The sequence below is a fragment of the Selaginella moellendorffii genome, unplaced genomic scaffold (genome assembly GCF_000143415.4).
Source record: "Selaginella moellendorffii unplaced genomic scaffold, v1.0 SELMOscaffold_5, whole genome shotgun sequence".
Classification (NCBI taxonomy): domain Eukaryota; kingdom Viridiplantae; phylum Streptophyta; class Lycopodiopsida; order Selaginellales; family Selaginellaceae; genus Selaginella; species Selaginella moellendorffii.
The window spans coordinates 1,679,954-1,699,977 of NW_003314266.1; the positions used below are offsets into that span (position 1 = coordinate 1,679,954).

Genomic DNA, 20,024 nt, shown 5'->3' on the forward strand with positions numbered 1-20,024 from the left:
CATTCATGCAAGAGAGTATTGATGAGTACACCATTTAAGTAGTTCCAGAAGCTTTAATGTAAGTGTTTGATGTAGAGGCTTATAATAGATGAAAAGCCTATGATATCATTATTCATACAAGGACTCAAGCCTAAAGTGCAACATAAAGTCCTCAAATAACAACATAAAACTTCTAAAGCAATACCTAGCATTATAAACTCTCTTTAACATTTCTTTGAATGACGACTCAATCACAATAGATAACTTGGGATTGAGCATTACAATTGAATGATTGGGAAAGAACTTATCGAGACCATGCCTATGAGCAGGGGGCAAGAATTTGGATGACATATATTAATAAGTACAAAATGGGTGTAAAACTGATATTTTAATTAACTTATTCCATAATATTATTTAAGTATTACAGAATTATTATAATTTAATTAGTAATTAATATATTATTATTATTATTATTATTATATTTTATCAAATAATTTTTGGTTTGCTTAATGTGGTAGTGGGTATACCTAGAATATGTTTGGATCTTCTGGGATATGCTACTATCTAACCATTGTTATTCATTTAGATTAATCTTGTATTTAGAATTTATAAATATGTTTATAATTACTGATCAATTGTATTAATAAATAATACTAGTATTAAGCAAACTAAGTGTTGCTGCATGCAACATACAATAAATTTTTTTGTGTTCATTGGGAAATATTTAATTTAACATCTGAAATGTAGATATTTAAAGAAGTGTTTAAAAATAATATATAGCATTTAGCTATAATTTTGTTGAAAAAAATCATTTACATAACCAAATATATTGATTAGAAAAAATATTAAGTTTGTAATTTTAGGTAGTATTATGAAATCGTTCAACCACATATTTTGGCAGGACATGTTCATCAAGCTTGATATCTATTCGTAAGCTTCCAGACATATGCTCAACTAACTTATGTCATCAAAGATACTACTAATAATAATGCTAACCATAGTTTACATCGTTGACATCTTACTCTCATTACAGCTAAAACTGCCCTGTCCACCGTCCGATTTGGGGCTCCAACGGCGAAGGTCAAAGAGGCTTTTCCATCGCCTGGCATTTTTCCTTGAGAAGCTTTTTCCCTCTCCAAATCTTCTTTTCCATCCCCGACCCGAGCATTTCGCGACCAAACCTGCGGGTGCCCCTCCAGGGAGCACCACCACGCTCGTCGAATGTGACCGAGATCTCTTGCGTCTTGTGCAGATCTGGGACCTCTTCCATGGCTCTGGAGAGAGGCTCATCTCGCAGCCAGAGATGTGAGCACCAAGTTAAGTTGGTCCTGCTAAATGGAGTTTATATACGTACAGCTGACGACAGACCTTAGGAAGTAAGTCCTCGATTACCTGTAGCGTTTACGGTGTCCATGGCAGTGTCCGAAACTTTTCCAACTTCAGTGTCCTTGGCGGTGTCCATAGAGCTTGAAACTTTTCCAACTTCAGCAGCGTCGATAGAGCTTGAAACTTTTCCAGCGTCAGTGTCCACAGCAGAGCTTGAAACTTTTCCACTTTCAGTGTCCATGGCAAAGCTTGAGACTTTTCCACTTTCAGCAGCTGGATTTCCGTCAACAGCATCTACGGAATCTCGTTTCTCCTCGTTACCACTTGTTGAAGGCGGAGTTTCTTCCGCCCCCTCTCGCTTTTCACTATCGCCCGCAGCTTCTTTATTCGTTTCCAGAGTCACAGGCTCGTTCGGCTTCAGTTCTTCTGCCCCCCTTGCGTCATTATGGTCGTCGTTCCCTGCCTCATCGTTTTTGTTGTCGCCATTACCTTCTTCCGCCTCGCTCTCTTTTTCCTTCTCCTTCTCCTTCTCCTTTCCTTTCTCACTGCCCTCTATCTTCTTTTGAACTTCCTCGAACTTGGATGTTGCCCATGGCGCAATGCCAACAGTCGGACTAGGATTGACAGTCCCTATGGTGAGAGAAGATATAGAATCCCGAGCCGAATACCAGCTATGGCCGCACTTCAGGCACTCCAGCTGAAACAAAAACCGTGTCAATGCATACAAAATACAAACAGGAAACCAGACCTGGTATCTATCCCCGTGGGGAGCGTTGATGATGTCCTTAACTCCTACTTGAGGTTCTCCGCATAGAGCACAGCGAACGTCTGCCATCTGTTTGAAAACCTCGATGAGGAAAACCTTCAAACTTATGGCCAGTTACCTGTACAGTTTGAGGTTGTTCGGGTTCTTGCGCACTCTTTTCAGCTGCAGTCATTCCATCCTGGAACGAGAACAGGCATTCGTATCTCAACAGAAAACAAAGAAGAAGAACAAATTCCGACCTTTAGCTCCGAAGGCGTCATATTAACAACAGTCAATGCTTGTAACTCCTTCGCAAGTAGCCTACGAGCCAAAACAGGACCGTTCTGCAACAGAAAATCGCGTTGGCGAAAAAGCGAACTTCACGAAACTTACCCTAAGGTTGTACTCTAAAGATCGCATTTTCAGGTTGAACTTGCGCTCGTCTAACGCCTCATAAGCTGCGGTTTCTAGAGAAGAAACCGCCGAGACCGCTTGCTCGGGAGTAAATTGCGGGTCCTGAATGCAGAACAAGTTAATCCAAACATGAAATAATACAGAAAACCACCTTTTCTCCTGCAGCTTCCGAGCCTTCTTGCTGTGTGGTCATATAGAAGGATTTGATGCTTGACATGATCTTCTCCAACCAGCGGTCCCTTTTGATGTTCCCAGTTAGCACATTCATCTGCCGAAGCATCGCATTCACGTCTCCGTCCGCACCAGGAGTTACAGCCTCGACTTTAGCAACACTAGGTGTTTCAACCTCCTCGGCTTTCCCACCTGGAGTGTCGCCTCCCTCCTCCATGGCAGCGATCTCTTCCTTCAAAACAGTTAGTGCTGGAGGATGAGGGATCGTTTTTCTTCGCAGTGTCCTCCTCACAGGCTTGTCCGGTTTGTCGGATTTCTCAGTCACCGCAATCACTTCCTCGACTTCGGCATCCTGAAGACCTCCCAGTGCCTTATGTGTCTTCTGCACAAGCAGGTCGATTTCCTTCTGCTTTGCATCCTCGTAGTCTTTGTCCGTCAAGTTCCAGAGCTTCTTCTCCACGGTGTCATAAACCTTGCGAACTATAAACCCTGGATGCAGGGACCGAGGTGGCGACTTCTTGTGCGACGGTATGAAATGCACGACGCACTTGTGCATCACCGATTCCGCCGGAACTTCGTCCCTGTGGAAGCTGTAAAACAGTTCTCGAGTATCGTCGGCCACCCAGCTACCTCCACCTTTCCTTTCAGCTTCCTCAGGCCGATAGAACCATTGTCCAGTCACAGCAATGGAACCATCCTTGTATTCTTTGATTTCCTGGAAGATGTGAATGCGATAAGGAAAACAAAGCCGCCAAGAAGTTTGAAAAAAACGCACCTTGATAATCGCTACATATGGCTTCTGACTTTTTTCCTCTGGTGTTACTAGCACGGAATCCTCCTGCACATAAGCGTCTTCTATAAGGAAAAGCAAAGTAGATAAAATACAGAAGACTTTCACAAGGTTCGAAAAAAAAAGCGAATTTCCGAAAGCGCTGGAAAAGAAAACGGAAGAAATGCGATAACGAAAAGAACAAAAACGAGATAAGCTGGGAGACCAAGAGTCGGAGGAATCTAAAGGCAAACTAGAAGAAAACTAGAAGTTGAGAAGAGTTTTAGAGGAAATGGAGCATCACTCTAGAACTAGAAAACACTTACCAGGCAGTAGCGAGCACCATCGAGCTCAAATTCCTTGTAGAACTTACGCTCGGACCTCCCGCGGCCAGTCTTCCTGATCACCTCGCCAATTGGCTTCACGTCCATGCTCTGTTCCTCCGGGGCCTCTTCGCTGCTATTCTCTACCTCTTCGCTCACCTTGGCTGCCTTCCTCTTCACCATCGCTCCTCCCACAAACCCTAAATGCCAACGTGGATGCCACGAGCCTAAAATAGGGTCCACGATGGCGTTTTGGATGGGAATCTTTGTCGCATTTTTCAAATCTTAGTTCTCGGCTACTTCTTCTTGATCCTCTAGCTTTAGCTCGGAGCGCTGTGACCACGGCTGTGACGATGGGCAAGTATCGATCACGCTCACGAGCGTCACTGATCATGATCGCTTGAACGAGGATCATGGACCTCGAGGGAATCCAGCTGAGACATCGAGATCACGTTTGGGATCCCAGGGCCTGGACGATTCAAATTCGTTGTCTTGGTTGTAGGTCGCCATTATCGAGTTCCAAGAGGCTACATTTGCAACGATTCAGCAGGTTCCATGGCGAGAGCTCTGATCATCATGCTCGTGTGCAGATCTGATCAGATCTCCACACGAGCTCCAGTGGGAGCTCATGAAGGTCTCAAGATACAGACACTAAGCCCGTGAACTCCCAAAAATGCAGGAGCTGCAGTGCATCGTGTCAGGTTGGCTTTTCCAGCCGCCAAAAATGCACCGTTTGCTCCATCGATCTAGACAAGTTTTTCTTTCTGTCATGCTAACGTTTCTTCTCCAGGCCCTCTTCTCCACAAAACTTTCCAACGTTACTTGCACGCTTCCATCAGGTGAGAATCATGTCAAATTTTCTAGTTGTTGATTTATAAACTTACCAGCCCCTTCCTCGTGTTCGTTCTTTTTTACATGAAATTTTCATTCGTTTTCTTTAGCCTGACTCAAATGGCCGGATTGCCAGAACAGCCAGCATATTGTGGAAGTGAGAGTTCGAAGTTGGTCTTTTTCTGTAATTTTCTGACGAGAAGCTTGCAACAACATGATAATCTGTAACACAGCTTATCATGTGTTAGATGTGTATTCCAAGTTCAAGTTTGTTGTGTATATTGTGTTGTGTGTGTGTGTGTGTGTGTGTGCCATTTAATAATGACATTATCTTTATCTTTATAACTTCACAAAGAGAAAGCTCTAAATAGCAGAAGGAGATATAGACTTCTAAATTAGTTTGTTGTGTGTTAATCTATAATTTATATGTAAAGGATGGGAGAAATTTATTATAAATGTTAATGGGTAGAAATTATATTTTATCATTTAATAATTAAGTTACCTAGAAAATTAACTTTGATGCACCTTTCTTAAGTTCGAAGAATTTATATAAATAAGATTCATTGTTGAACTTGTTTTTGTCAGAAATCAAAAGCATTAGGAAATAGCACAAAATGCAAAAAAAACGAGGCTAACTGTAACATTAGCTTCCTTAACAATTGATTTTTTTATATTTAATTGAATTAAAAAAGTTTTTATATGTTTATTTTTTTTCTCTCATATATATATACCATACTTATAATTTAATATTAAAATATGGATAATATAATATTGCAAGACTGAGATCTTTTAATACATTAATACTTGATAATATTAAAAGTACCAACATTATTCCTTTTATAACATACATTAAAATTTTATGTGTAAAATCTACTTTATAAAGTTATTGACATCCTTAAATTAAAGTTATTATTAACTTCTTATAGCACTTAAATATTTTATTTCCTTTTAAAATAAAATGCAAATATATCAAACATTTTGTTACTATTTATTTTGGTGTGAAAATAATCTGGTTTTTCTTCTATCTTAAGCATTAACAAATTTCATTCTTAATTAATATGAATAAAAACTAATGTTTTAAATGACTACTATAAATCTAGCATTTCACAAAAAAGAACTATAAAGTAAGACTATATTGTTAAATTAAAATATTATGGTTTAATTGTGCAATATATAATTTATAAGTATAGTTCTTTAATCACTTAAATCATAATACAAGATATTCTATTAAAAAAGTACATAAACCATACTTACAATAATGAGTTAGAGCATCTCACCTTTACAATGCAATGGCAGCTCAAGGGACAAGCATTCTCAACACAAAGTGTCTTCTTTGTGTCTAAGTCTCTGCCAAGACCAATACCGCTCTTTCTCATGCCAACCATTTGTTAGCACTACACCATAGAGGTCACACACAACTTTGTGTCAAAGTTGTTTTCTTTTTGGGAACACCTTTCCCACGACTTTAGCATGGCACATTTTGCCATCGATGAGATACCCTCTGTTCTCATCCTTGGATCCTATGATCCCCCCCCCATCCTTCGTGGGGTACAACACACCTCAGTCCAAATGCTTCCATCAGTCCTTTTAGGACCATTCCTTGACTCTACTTGAGTCATCCAGCAGTTTTGGACTTGGTTAATCCACAGACCCGTAAGGTCCCACTTGTGAGGCACTAGCTCACTAGAATACACTTCTTGCATTCCTGTCCTACTCAAAAGGACTATTTTCACAAGTGTTACTCTGACACTTGTTTTTGTTCTCTAGGGCAACCTTTGCCCCCTTAGGACTACTTGTCCATGTGATGAGAATACCAACTCATCTCTAAGTACACCCCCCAACTCCTTGGGTTGTTCCAGCATTTATTAAAGGTAGCCCCGGCTACCATTTCAAGGACTTGAGTCCTCTTCCGTATTTGACCTCCCACGGTTATTACTTCTAGTCTCACATTCATGAGCATCAACCTCAACTATATGAGGATAATCTTGTGACTCCCTTATTGCTTTGGAGTCTTTATCTTTCCTGTGATCCCAACTTTAGTTGTTTACCACAACTACATTAGCCATTTACTGAGTCAAACGTTCATCTAGATCACATCCTCAACTCTTTGAGGAAAACCATATACTGTTCCCAAGATCCCAAAGTCGTTCCTTTACCGGCCCCTTTTCTATCCACCACATCGCGCCCAAGTCACACATGAACTTGAGTGGAGAGCCATGTCCTCTCGGCATGCTACTCTTCAAGGATAAGCCCACTCCTAGGACCTTCCAATGCCATTATCAATAGTGATATACTTGAGCACCAATAAAAGTCGGACTAAGGAACAGCTCTGATACCAAATTGTAAGCGACTAAATTTTCCATTTTACTTTAGTCACTTAACCGCACCTCCGACCACTGGGAGGAGTCTCACTCACAACCTCCGTAAGTCCTATTTTGGACTTGGGCTTACTAGCCACGAGAATGGCATCCCCGCCACTCAACTTTGTGCACTTGGTCCAAGTGCTCCACGTGTCCGATCCCATGACCGACACCCCAAGGTACCACCAACATATCAGCCTGTTACGCTAAGGCCATGCCCATTCACCTTGGTCACAACGATGGTCTGACACCACCTGCATCCCAGTCCTGTCACTCAAAGACTGGGCCATCCATCCATGAGTGATCGTCCCATATCCACTCCTTAGCATCCTTAGGATGCCCACCAACATGGGGATTAGCCTTCCCCAATATCTCTGTTCCAGTCTCCACTAAGTCCCTTTTCGTCCATGGCCGTGTTCGCCAACACTGCCACTGGATCGAGGCCCACAGGCTCAACCACTAAGTCCCACGGTCTTCTGGGACTTCCTCACCACATGACTGTGTCCTTGGTCACTACCCCAGAGGACTGCTCCTCTTCCTTTCCACAGTCTGGGCCTTTGGGACAACATTTCGGAACACCGTGGCCTTATGCGAGCCACCTGGGTACTCTCCCCGCCTTCCGCCCTTGGGTGCTCTAGCCATAGGCTTAGAGCGAGGTTCCGTTGAGCCACGCCTGGTATCCAAGTAGGTAGTGCCACCCACACTTGGACTGGGAACATCGGCCAGTCGATCTCCCGAGGGAACTAGAGCCGGCTCTTGAACACTTCACCAAGCTACCCCGCTTGTCGGTCCGTGTTCACTCTAGTCTTGGACTTCCCAGTGGTCAGCTCATCACCCAACACTGGGTCTAGCCTTCCTGGGCCAAACTGGCTCCACTGGGCTCCAACCCCCACACTCTCCCTACTATACTTTTGGAACCCCCCGCAGCCCCCGCCCCCCCCCCCCCCCTGGGGGACGATCGCTTTGGGCTTTCACCCAACTGCCTATATTAGTATTCGGACTCAGACTCGGACTCGGTCTCGGTCTCGGTCCCGGATTCGGACTCGGACTCGGTCTCGGTCTTGGTCTCAGTCTCGGTCCCAGTCTCGGTTCCATCTCGGACTCCATCTCGGACTCCATCTCGGGTCCATCTCGGACTCCATCTCGGACTCCATATCGGACTCCACTTCGGGTCCATCTCGGACTCCATCTCGGACTCCATATCGGACTCCACTTCGGGTCCATCTCGGACTCCATATCGGACTCCACTTCGGGTCCATCTCGGATCCATATCGGACTCCATCTCGGACTCCAACTTAGACTCCATCTCGGACACTTCCACGTGTCATGTGTTGGTCCTTTTTGGGTCCCTTTTTGGAGCCTTGCTTATTGGTTGCCTCGTGCTTGCTCCTCGAGCACTTTGTTGGGAGTTCCACTCCCGCTCTCGACCTTCCAAGTCGGAGCTTTTAGTCCAAACGTGTTATGCTCGTTTGGCTTTCGCTTCGGCCACTACCACATGGCACCCTTTCCAGCTCCACTTTGGGGGCCTAGGGATTTTGTGTCTCACAAACATCTCCTCATCAGGATGATTCGGATTGGCGACTTCCATTTCCAAGGTGGAGACCTTGGCGTCAACAATGTTTTGTTGGTGTTGCTACAGTGGAAAGTCTAGACACCGAGATGCATCTGGGAAATGAGGAGACACGCGAGTAACGGAGGGACCTTGCACGAATAAGTCAGTGACCCCTTCATCTTTTTTTCAGGAGTATCATCAAGAGGGTTCATTCGGCACCGGTTCATCTAGTGTTTACTTTCCAAGCTTGTTTTTATAACAAGAGGTCTCCTATTATTCTCTGCGTATTGGTTGATACAGGTTTGAGTTTATCTTCTATTACTCGACTTATTGCCACACATTGCCGTCTACACTTGTGTCGTGCGGTGGAACCAGTTTTCATTCTTTATGGCAACGGCCGTCCACATGCATGTGCACGGGATGAGGTGGACTTAGTTATGCGTGTGGGCGATCTCGAGCTTGAGTTGCAGTCATTGTGGGTGGTGCCGAGTCAAGCTTTTGACCTCATCCTTAGTATGGATTGGTTGCAGTGCAATGATGCCAAATGTGACTTTGAGGCTTCTCCCCGTGTCTCATACTTCCTTATGTTTTATCCATTTTTCTCACTTCTGTACCTTTTCATCCCTCTACTTCTACCTTTGCTTCCATTACTTTTGTCCCCCCACTATTGTAACACTAGCTCCAATAGTATCTTTAACTGAATCCTTTCATGCAAATGTGTCCAGCTGGATCTCATCAAGCACAACATGCTCCTCTAGAGCCTCATGATTTACTGCAAAGTGAGCAACACATGGATAGAAATATCCAGAGCCAAGAGTTGTGCAAAGCTTCAATATAGAATGAGAGTCTAACAGTTGGGATGTCATCAGAAGCGCGTGCAACACATGCTTTTCCACTTCTTGTCATCTTGTGACAAGGGACAAGGGAGTTTGATCATTGTAAATGGCAAGTACTTCTTGCTTCTTAAATAATGGGAGCTTGATCATCGAAAATGGAAGGACAATGCATGTTTGGAAGCCATCAGAGGATGTCCTCAAGTCTCTACTAGAAGGAGGCAGTGACCAAGAGGACTGGAGGAAATCTATATGGGAAATGGAGGTTCTGGGTGGGATCTTTACATGGTCTTGTAGAACAGGCTGGGATGTTCAAGATGATGAACAGGTTTGGGGTGGTGGCTGATATTGCAACTTAAAGTCCCTTGTCATCCAACTAGCAAGTGTAAGTCCATATACACATTCTTCTTTAAAATAACTAAAATATAGTTTGGAATTATAATTTTTTAAGGTTGTAAAAAATACAATAGATGACCAGATGAGAATTCTTTATACATAATAAATATCTATAATTTATTTTGAAATTATATGGTTGTGATTTATGACTCACATTACCTTAGAAAGCTACCTAAAGTAGAGAAAAATAAATATATTGATAAATTTATTATTATTTTCAATAAAGTTGCAATTTATTATCCCATATCTAGCTTTAAACTGTTGATACAATTGTGCAAGTAAAAGATTGAATATAAATATAGGTGTTGCTTATTAGAATTTTTATTCAAATGTAACATCAGGCACTTAGACTTAAATTTTAGATACTTAAGCAAACTTCAAATAAAAATTTAATTTATATATTCTATTTTTACTTTTTAGTTTGCTTACCCTTAAAAGCTACTACATGTAAAATAAGTACATAATTAAAAACCTAAATATTCAATATAAATTTTAAAAATGACATTTTATTAAAAAATCATTGATTCTAAATAAAAGATCTTCAGAGAAGATCCTTGCACATGTCCTGCAGATCTGGCATCATTGCAACAGCATCTTCTAGAAGCTAGATCATGAGAGGAGAAAAATATGTCGCAATTGGGAACCCCTGCACCAACGATGGGCAGAAACATTGAACCAATTCCGCTTGGTTAATTAAAGTGTGCAAAACAAGCCTATCCCGGATCCTCCATGCAAACATACCAAGCATATACCTGCAGTAAACATTGAATTTCAATCATATTTTCATTTAATTAAAAGAGTACCTACAACAACCAAAGACTGTAGGATCTCCACCAGACCCAGAAGAACTAGCAATCAATCAAAAGAATAACCCTAAACCAAAACTATTTCTATAAATTTATAAATTTACTAAATTATTTCAAACTAAATAATGAATAAAATAAATAATTTTTTTAATTTTCTTTTAGTTTCAAATTCACATTGTCTATCTATATTTTATCAAAATCCTAAAGGTGTAATAACAATTCAATTCAGACAAAAAAAATTAAAATACCTATTATATTACAACTTATTACACAAGCAGGTAAAAGAAATAAACTTTAATAGGATTTTCAGTATCTAAAGTTGTACATGCTAAAGATAAAGTTTTGATGGTCATAATTAGTGCTTTTGATGTAAAAAAATATTCAGATATTATGTTATATTTTATATTATACTCCCTACTCTTTATATGCATAATAATGGTAAATTTCTAGCAAAACAATTTATAAAGCTTTTAAGAAATTATTTATTAAATGATTTTGTAACTTATCTTCCTGCTTCAATATATTTATATTAAGAAAAATTTATAAAACTTGCATTAAAAGTGAACCATTTTTTTTTTCAATTCTTTACAGTGGATATTTTCTAATATCTCCTAATCAACTATATATTTTATATATGCAATTAGATTGTAATTTAGTACTTTATTATTAAAAAAAAGTAGTTTTGGAAACAAAAACTAGTTAAAAAGATGTTCAATGCTTCCTTAAAATGAAAAAATATGGAAATCTTGTAATATATAATAAATATATGAAAGCTGTATGATTTTATAATATATATTGTAAAGATATTTGGGTTACATTCAAACTGATAGGTGTGCTCAAGTCGTCTGGTAAATGGTCATCCGTGAGGCGGAGGCAGCCACCCTCCTCGTTGTATGGCCCTGCGTTGCGCTGCCCCCTTGTGTCGCTGTTGGAATATTGAAAAGAAGTGATAACAGCCAAGACTCTACGTGACTTACGGTTACACACAACAGAGTGGTGGTGCGCATCTGATCCATGATGGTAAGCTCTTACAGGTATATATGCTTCTGGTTAGCAGAGGAAACTGTATCTTTTTCTACACTTCAATATAAATTCTCCAAGTTCTTCTATGGTATCGGAGCTAGTGATCCAAAGCAGATGTGTGTGATCCTGTTTGTACTCACACACTGTGACGATTGCTATCTTCTGATTCTATTTTTTTATTGACTCGCGTGACAGCGATTGTGGCCGCTGAAGATCTCAAGCTCAAGCAATCCATCTCCAAGCTATAAATGGACAACACCTTCATCTGGTTTCGAGAAGTGGAATTCAAGCTTTGCAGCAAGGATGGTGGGTTGCTCTAGGATATCATCAATGCAGATTTGAACAAGCCCTCCCCACCACCGGCTGAAGCAGCAGAGGGTGAGATCGACTCTCACAAGAAGGAACTGAAGGTTTTCAAAGTTCACGAGGCACGGGCAAAATCTTTGATCATGCCTGGCTGGACAAAGGTGATAAGGCAACAATTGCTCGCACTGATTCTGTGGCGGAGGCTTGGGACCAGCTCAAGAAACTCTACCTTGAGAAGTCCTTCGTCAGCAAGGTTGGACTTCAGGGGAAGTTGAACCAGGCCGAGCGTGAGCCACATGAGAGTGTGTCTCAGTTCCTTGAACGCCTCAAGCTTTATTCTTATCAGCTTGCAGGTATGGGCCACCCAGTACCCACCGAAACTCTTGCCGAGGTAGCTCTTCTTGGACTGGGTGAGGAGTTTGACGTGGTCCGAAGCTGGAAGTTCACAAGAGACCTGCCAACATTCCCAGAAGCTGAAAAAGCTATTCGGGAGCGGGAGAGTGTCTTGGCCAGCCGCAAGGCCAACACGATGAAGAGGAAGAAGGAGTCAGGAGAGCCAAGTGCCTTCTTTGCCAACAAACAATTCAATACTGGAACTGAGGTAATACTGGAGCGCCGCTGCTACAATTGTGGAGGAGTTGGACATCTTGCTCAAGACTTTTCAGCACCTGATCGTCGCCAGCAACGCCAAGCTCCTGCTCCATACAACCGAGGATGAGGCCGTGGTGGACGTGGACGAGGCCGTGGAGTACGTGACGAGGTCAATACCATGGAGCAGTTCGAGACTATCTTGAAGAACCTGCAGCAATACCAGTTCCAACAGCAAATCTCTCTACAGTTGATGTAACTAATCTTGAGATTAATGAAGCTGAAAAGGCTAGATATATAGGATCCAAGAAATAGTGAGGATAGGCCTCCTCTTCAAGAAAATATCCTCTTGGATTTCTTCAAGAGGAGGCCTATCCTCACTATTTCAACGTGTCAGCAAGTCTCACAAGTCATGGGCCTCTCCTTGATGATCACTGGTGGCTGGACTCAGGAGCCACACATCACATGACTCAACAAAGGGAACGGTTCAACTCGCTGCAACTGAGAGACTACAAAGCAACAGTTGGGACGGCTTCTAGATCCACTCTACAGATCAAAGGTGTCGGCACAACATTCATACCACGGCTAAAAACACATATTCAGAGAGTTTTATATGTTCCTAACTTAGCTAGAAGCCTACTTTCTGTGAGCAAACTCGCTGACTCTGGTTTTCACACTCACATTGACAGTTTAAACGCCAGGATCACTCAAGGAGGATCGCTAGTTACACTCGCTAGAAGACAAGGGGACCTCTACTTCATACCTCATCAGGACACTCAAGAGGTGCAGTCGCTAGCATCTGAGGCAAATGTATCTCAAAATTTTGATATTTGGCATCAAAGATTAGGACATGCATGCTCTCGTAGGTGAAACTAATGTTGTCACTCGCTGATGGTATTCATATAAACTCAGAAGAGAGTGGTCTCTGCCATGGCTGTGCAATGGGAAAAATGACTAAGAGTAAGTGCTCAGTGCATAAGACGAGTAGACCTCTGGAATTGGTACACCTGGATGTATCTTTTGGAATGAAAACAAAAACACTTGGTGGTGCTCAGTGCTTTCTCCATATTGTGGATGATTACTCTAGAAAAGTATGGGCCAAAAGCAAAGATGAGGTCCTTGCAGCTTTTCATGAGAAAGTTGAAGCTGAGCTTAGTGTCCAGCTTAAAATGATTAGGGGAAGTGAACTTATCAATGAAAAGTTTAATGATTATATTAGTGATAAAGGAATATCCCATCAAAGGTCTGTACCATATGAACATGGCCAAAATGGAACCGCTGAAAGAAAAATGAGAACTTTAAAAGATTCTGCTCACTGCATGATGCAAGCAATGCCACCAAAGTTCTGGGGCGAAGCTATTAAAACAGCTGCTTAAACCTCGTCAAGGTAGGACACAATCTCCTCCTTCAAAACATGCTTCCAACAAAAGCATTAAATGGTTGTACGCCATTCCAGCTATGGACAGGATCCAAACCTCAAGTCCAACACTTACGAGTGTTTGAAACCCTGGATATTCCTTCATACATAAAGATGAGCAAGACTCTAAGTTTGCAAGTCAGGCAGAGCAATGTGTGTTCCTTGGATATGAGGATGAGACCAAAGACGGTTACAGGGTCTGGATCCCTACAAGACAAAATGTCTTTATTCGAAGAACTGTTAAGCTGGACGAGAAAGCTCTCCCAAAGATAGGAACATACCAAGAGCCTTTTGAAGAGGGAAAAGAGCATTCTATTGAGAATATCCAGCTTGTCTTTTCCTCAGACGAGGATGATGATTCTGATAATGAGAACAGTGAAAATTCAGTACTACCTCCGGGAATAGAAATTCCACTAGGAAATCAAAACGCTGCTGTGCCTGTGTTTCCAGAGCCAAACCAGAATGATCAAGTAGTGCTAGGAAATGAAAATGAACTACCAAGACAAGAGTTTCAACTACGTCGTTCAGCTCGGCGATGGAAACCGAATGATAGATATCTAAAACAATATGAAGCCAATACAATGACAGTAACTGGAGAACCAAACTCATTAGACGAAACACTCCAGTCTTCACATGCTGACAGATGGATAGCTGGTATGGTTGATGAGTTTAGATCCTTGCTGGCAACACAGACGTTTGTTCTTGTGCCTCAACCCAAGCATCAAAGGGTGATTCCGGTCCGCTGGGTTTATAAATTAAAATATAACGCTGATGGATCCATCTCTCGTTTTAAAGCACGTTTAGTAACTCAAGGCTTTCATCAAACACATGGTGTTGATTATTTTGAGATCTTCTCTCCAGTTGAGAATTGTCATTGCACTGGCTTGTGCATGGAACTTAGAACTTCATGCAATGGATGTGAAAAATGCATTTCTCCATGGGAAACTAGAGGAAGAGATTTATGTTGAGCAACTGCCGGGTTTTGAGGAGAATGGGCCTGAGGACCTTGTATGTTTCCTTAGTAAAGCTATGTATGGACTGAAACAATCACCAAGAACCTGGTACAACACACTCCATGAGTTTTTTACCTCACTAGACTTTGTAAGATCAACAGCAGACTGGAACGTATATGTTAACAGAGGCTAATAATCTGCTTGCTATTGTAGCAGTATATGTTGATGACCTGGTGCTAGCTGCGCACTCATCTCTTCTTAAGGCTTTAAAAGCAAAACTCACTAGCCGCTTTAACATGACAGACTTGGGAGAGATGAGTTTTTGCCTTGGATTACAAATTAAACGTAACAGAGAATTCAAGGAGATATTTTTACATCAACAAAAATATACTACAAAACTTGTGCAAGAATATAATAAGTATCTTCACAATTCTCAATGAGTAAGCACTCCAGCTGGAACTTCACTTGCTCAACGTTTGTCTAAGACAATGTCTCCGAGTTCAAACAAAGAGAGAGAAGAAATGAAACAATTTCCTTTTCGAAGGTTAGTGGGCAATCTGCTCTACCTTGCCACAGTAAGCAGGCCAGATATATCCAATGCTGTTATCTCAGTGAGCCAGTATATTCAAGATCCTGGTTTACGGCACTGGTATGCAGCTCTTCGTATAGTGAAATACTTGGTAGATACAACAGAGCTGGGAATTAAATATTCTGGCCATGAAAAGAAACTTGTTGGTTTAGTCGGCTGCACAGATGCTGATTATATTGGGGATATTGAATGATCGTAGATCAACAGGCTGGTGTTTTAGGATTGCCAGGGGAGTAGTAACATGGAGCAGCAAGAAACAAAAAATGGTAGCTCAATCTACTTGTGAAGCAGAATATATGGCCTTGGCATCCGCTACAAAAGAAGCTCTTTGGCTTAGGAAACTCTTGTTTGATATTGGAACTACACAACCTGAAGCTACAGTAATATTTTGTGATAATAGTTCTGCAATTCATGTGGCTCATAATCCAGTAGGTTGCAGATCAAACCTGTTCATATTTGCAGTGACAACATGATTGCTGATGTGTTCACAAAACCTTTGGAGAAGTGAAACTTTGTGAGGTTACATGGGATGCTTGGTATGGTGCAGGACGAAGCAAAATAATATAAAAAAAAAAGAAAAGAAAAGAAAAGGTGTGACGTCTCGGCTGAGAGGAGTGTTGGAATTTGAAAAGAAGTGATAACAGCCAAGACTCTACGTGACTTACGGTTACACACAGCGGAATGGTGGTGCGCATCTGATCCATGATTGCTTCTGGTTAGCGGAGGAAACTGTATCTTTTTCTACACTTCAATATAAGTTCTTCTAGTCGCGCCGCCCTGTGACGTGCTCCCCTGCCCGGCAATGGCTTTGTCCTCCTCCTCCGTGCATGGAGGAGGACATGGAGGAGTGGCTTCCTCCTCCATGCAAGGACGCCTTCTAGGCCTGCGCTCAGGGGACCTGCGCGAGCTATAGGCATCCATCCTGCTGCTATAAGGCTCCTTGCTGCTACCTGGCCCTGCCGCTACGCCTGTGCTTGGGATTCCTGCTGCTACGGCTCTCTGGAAGCTGAGTAGTCTTTCCTGAGCAGCTCCATAAACTAGGTGTTGCCAGACAGGAAAACTTTGGTCGAGGAGAAACCCTTCACGTCTAAACCAGTGGCTGCTTCTGCAAACAGCATAGCCGACGCTACACACTCAGCATCATCCTGCTCGCCATGCACCTTGAGCCATTCGGGAATACCTGTGAGGAAACTAATAATCAGGAAGTAGAAACTAAACACTTTTAAAATTACATGCTTTCCTTGGGTTGGCAAGGCTGCCTTGTGTTGCCCAAACAGTGTAATTACCCTCCAGCCCGGCACCTTGTCGTAGTTGTAGTGTGCAAACAAGACACCGAGGCGGAGACGGTTTTCCACCCAAGCGCCCAGCTCAGTTCCTCGAAGACGAGCATCGTTGAACACCTGGTATCTGCGCAGCCCTGTCGCAGAAGAAGAGATCGCTCTGAATGGGGTTGAAGAACAAGGCAAGGCGGAGGTCAGATCGTCTGAGCACAAGATGCTACCAGCGTCACTATGTCTTGCGGCGCAAAGGTCGATTCAAGGAGCTCATCGAATTTACTACGCATATTCTCCCTCCAGGTATTTCGGAAGAGAGAAGCGAAGATATTTTCGGTTCGATTTTCTTTTTTTTCTTATTCGACTGGTGCAGGTAATGGAAAACATCGAGAGATGGATCAAAGAGTTCCCATGCGTAGCACGCTGAGCAGATTGATTCCTTTCGTCGGCAGCTTTTGCCTCTCATCCGAGCTTTCCATGAATACAATGAGTTAGAGATTCGTCATGTGATAAACATCGCACAGGTCTGCAAGAAAAAGCTCTTTTTTTTTCGCTACTAACAACCGAGAGGTGCAACGCGGTAGTCCTTACAGTCTGCTTTGTTTTTTGTTTTGGCATTTGTAAGTGGACACGAATTTTTCAGGCGTTGACGAGCTAAAAGATCAAAAGGATTGCAGAAGAGTCTTTTTCTTTAGACAAACCTTTATTCAACTTTATTGTCGATCTTGCAAGTGCAGCTAAAATTTATTTGCGGCGCTCCAGAAAACTTCTAACGGCAGCTTTCCACGCAGGCACTGTAGATGGCACTCCAATCCCCCTCAGACACGCCCAGCCTTCCCCCTGATACGAGAAGCCTCGCCTCGATTCGTTGAAGCATTCTTCCTCGGCTTGAGAGCAGCTCTGGCTCGTTACGTGCCACACCCGGAATGGAACGTGACGAGGCCTGTCCACTGCCAAGCGCTGCACAAAAAGCTCCTGCAAACCAGCGTAGTCTTTCCTGAGCAGCTCCACAAACTTGGTGTTGCCAGACACGAAAACTTTGTTCAAGGAGCAGCCCTTCACGTCTAAACCAGTGGCTGCTTCTGCAAACAGCATAGCCGACGCTACACACTCAGCATCATCCTGCTCGCCATGGACCTTGAGCCATTCAGGAATAATCTGCAAGTAAAAGAATAATCAGCCGGTACAAACCTTCCGAGTAAACACTTGTAAACATCACCTTCTTTCCTCGGGTTGGCAACGCTGCCTTGTGTCGCCCAAACAATGTGATCACCCTCCAGCCCGGTAAGTTGTCGTAATTGTGGTGTACGAACAAAACACCCAGGCCGAGACGCTTTTCCACCCATGCGCCCAGCTCAGTTCCTCGGAGACGGGCGTCGTTGAACACCTGGTAGGCAGCCTTGTCACAGTAGAAGAGGTCACTCTTCATTCCATCCTCGTCTAGAAGAGTGTCCTTCTCACGAGCTGGAAAGAAGCCATATTTCTTGGCTTCCACCTCATTGAGTCCGATCGCCGGGTGGATCTTGCCTGGAATGGGGGCCCAGCCGGCAATGGCTTCGTCCTCCACCTCCTCTGTGCATGGACGAGTGGCTTTCTCCTCCATGCAAGGACGCTTGCTGCCGCTAGGCCTGCGCTCAGGGGAGCGTGACCTCTTGGCATCCATCCTGCTGCTAGGCTCCCTGGGATCCATTCCATCGTTGTCCCTGCTGCTAGGCTCCTTGGTCCTGGGCCTGGGATCCATTCCATCGTCACTCCTGCTGTTAGTCCTGCGCCTGGGACTGCTGCTATGCCTATCGTCGTCCCTACGGCGCCTGCGGCTGGCCCTCCTGCGTGTGCTAGGATGGTCTGACTGCGAATAAGAGTGCTTGCCTGAGCGCCAGTCGTCAAAGTCCGGATCGACCCTGCTGCTGCGACGCGAACCATGCCCCATTCCCTCCGAGATTAGGGCTAGGGTATTTCAAGTCCCACTAAATCCCAGCGAAACCATTATGTGCCACGTAGTTTGTGTTGGCTGATCACATCCATTCGCTGCGTAGATGGATTGTCATTGTTTTTGTGGTAGTTTTCTGATTTTGTGTGTAGAAGTTTCTTTCTCTTCGTTGCTAGATTTCTTACGCTTTTTTCGCTTTCGGATTACTGTTCGTCGTTCATACTCTTCTAAAAGTTTTCTTTTTGGTACCAGTTTCGTCGCAGAAATACGAAGACATCGAGACCAGCCTCAACAAAACGACCTGCGTTGTCACGGCATCGGGGCCGAAAAGAAGTACAAGCAAGATCGCAGCTTGCAGAGGAAATATCGTTCTTCTCAGGTACCGGAAAGACATTGCTGGACACAGCTGAAGCTCCTCCATGAGCTCGAGAGCCCGACTCGCTTGAGATAAGTAAACATCGTGCTTCCAACAAGTGGTGGTGATGGTGATGGTCCGTAGAAACGGCCATGACGGGTGAAAGATTTCAGCCAGTGACAAGCTTTCATGGTGAAGGTGACGGTGAAAGCGACGCCGCCAGTGATGAAACCTCGGTGTTTAAAGGATGATAGCTTCGTATCCTTCCATGGCTCTGGAGAGAAATTCCCACTTTCGTTTTGATTCTTCAACTCAAAAACTCAATCTTTGTTCCTGGCTTTTTCCTTTACAAGATCAAGCACACGAACGCAAACTCTTTGGAGTATTTAACTTGTCGGAAGAACCGGCTGGGATACCGAGACAAGCCACCCAAGTACTTTCCAAAGTGCGAGATGGAAAACAAAAATTGGAATCGAGCCTGGAGGAACTCTTGTCGCGGAGCACGAGACAAGCAGCGAAGGTTTCTTCGGTGCTCACCGTCTGGACCCCAACCAAGTAACCATACTTTAGTAGTTTGGCTTTTTACAACTGAAGTCATGGAGTGAAGGTCTCATTATTATCAGCATGGAAAAATCACCGGAAGAAAAGCTTGAGGAGAAAGTACCTGGCAGTACTGAGCCCACGAAACACGTTGCCAACACTTGGGATTGCGAGTATAAATCCACTTCTCTGAGAAAAAACCTGAGCTTCCAAGTTCTCGTCCAGATAACCGAAGTTTTGGATGAACTCTTCATTCCTTGGCTCTTTCCTTGGTTTGAATTTAGAGTTCATGGAACTCTAAAGGCTTTTCTTTTATTCTACTTCCTGTCTATTCTTAAACGGCTTCACAGGATCACAACGAAGACCTACAAAGTATGAGTTTGTTCTTTTGTATGATCTCATATCTTCCCACGTGCAGTTGTTAAAGCCCTGTTCATTCGTCTACAAAGACAAAGTAGGTTCGTTTTGGATATTCAGCGTTGGGATGGAAGTCTCTCTTGCCAGATAAGAAGGTGAGGCAGTTAAAAAGGCATGCATCCATGAA

At 43.1% G+C, this 20,024-nt stretch overlaps 2 protein-coding genes across 3 annotated transcripts; both read right to left on the reverse strand.

Annotated features, from left to right (window-relative positions):
- Positions 1-926: 926 nt before the first annotated feature.
- LOC9658807 lies at positions 927-3,916 on the reverse strand. 2 transcript variants are annotated; one of them, XM_024669891.1, is made up of 9 exons: positions 3,731-3,916; positions 3,411-3,473; positions 2,616-3,350; positions 2,444-2,566; positions 2,311-2,394; positions 2,190-2,249; positions 2,054-2,140; positions 1,372-2,002; positions 927-1,307 (listed from the first exon to the last, which is right to left on the reverse strand). In XM_024669891.1, exons 1-9 carry the CDS (start codon positions 3,908-3,910, stop codon positions 1,297-1,299), a joined length of 1,974 nt encoding a protein of 657 aa, XP_024525659.1. In that variant the 5' UTR covers positions 3,911-3,916; the 3' UTR covers positions 927-1,296. The 2 variants fall into 2 exon arrangements, with proteins under 2 accessions (XP_024525659.1, XP_024525658.1); XM_024669890.1 differs by having other exon boundaries at positions 927-2,002.
- A 13,385-nt stretch (positions 3,917-17,301) lies between these two features.
- LOC9660181 lies at positions 17,302-18,596 on the reverse strand. Its single transcript, XM_002965131.2, has 2 exons — positions 17,875-18,596; positions 17,302-17,813 (listed from the first exon to the last, which is right to left on the reverse strand). Exons 1-2 carry the CDS (start codon positions 18,583-18,585, stop codon positions 17,400-17,402), a joined length of 1,125 nt encoding a protein of 374 aa, XP_002965177.1. The 5' UTR covers positions 18,586-18,596; the 3' UTR covers positions 17,302-17,399.
- Positions 18,597-20,024: the final 1,428 nt, after the last annotated feature.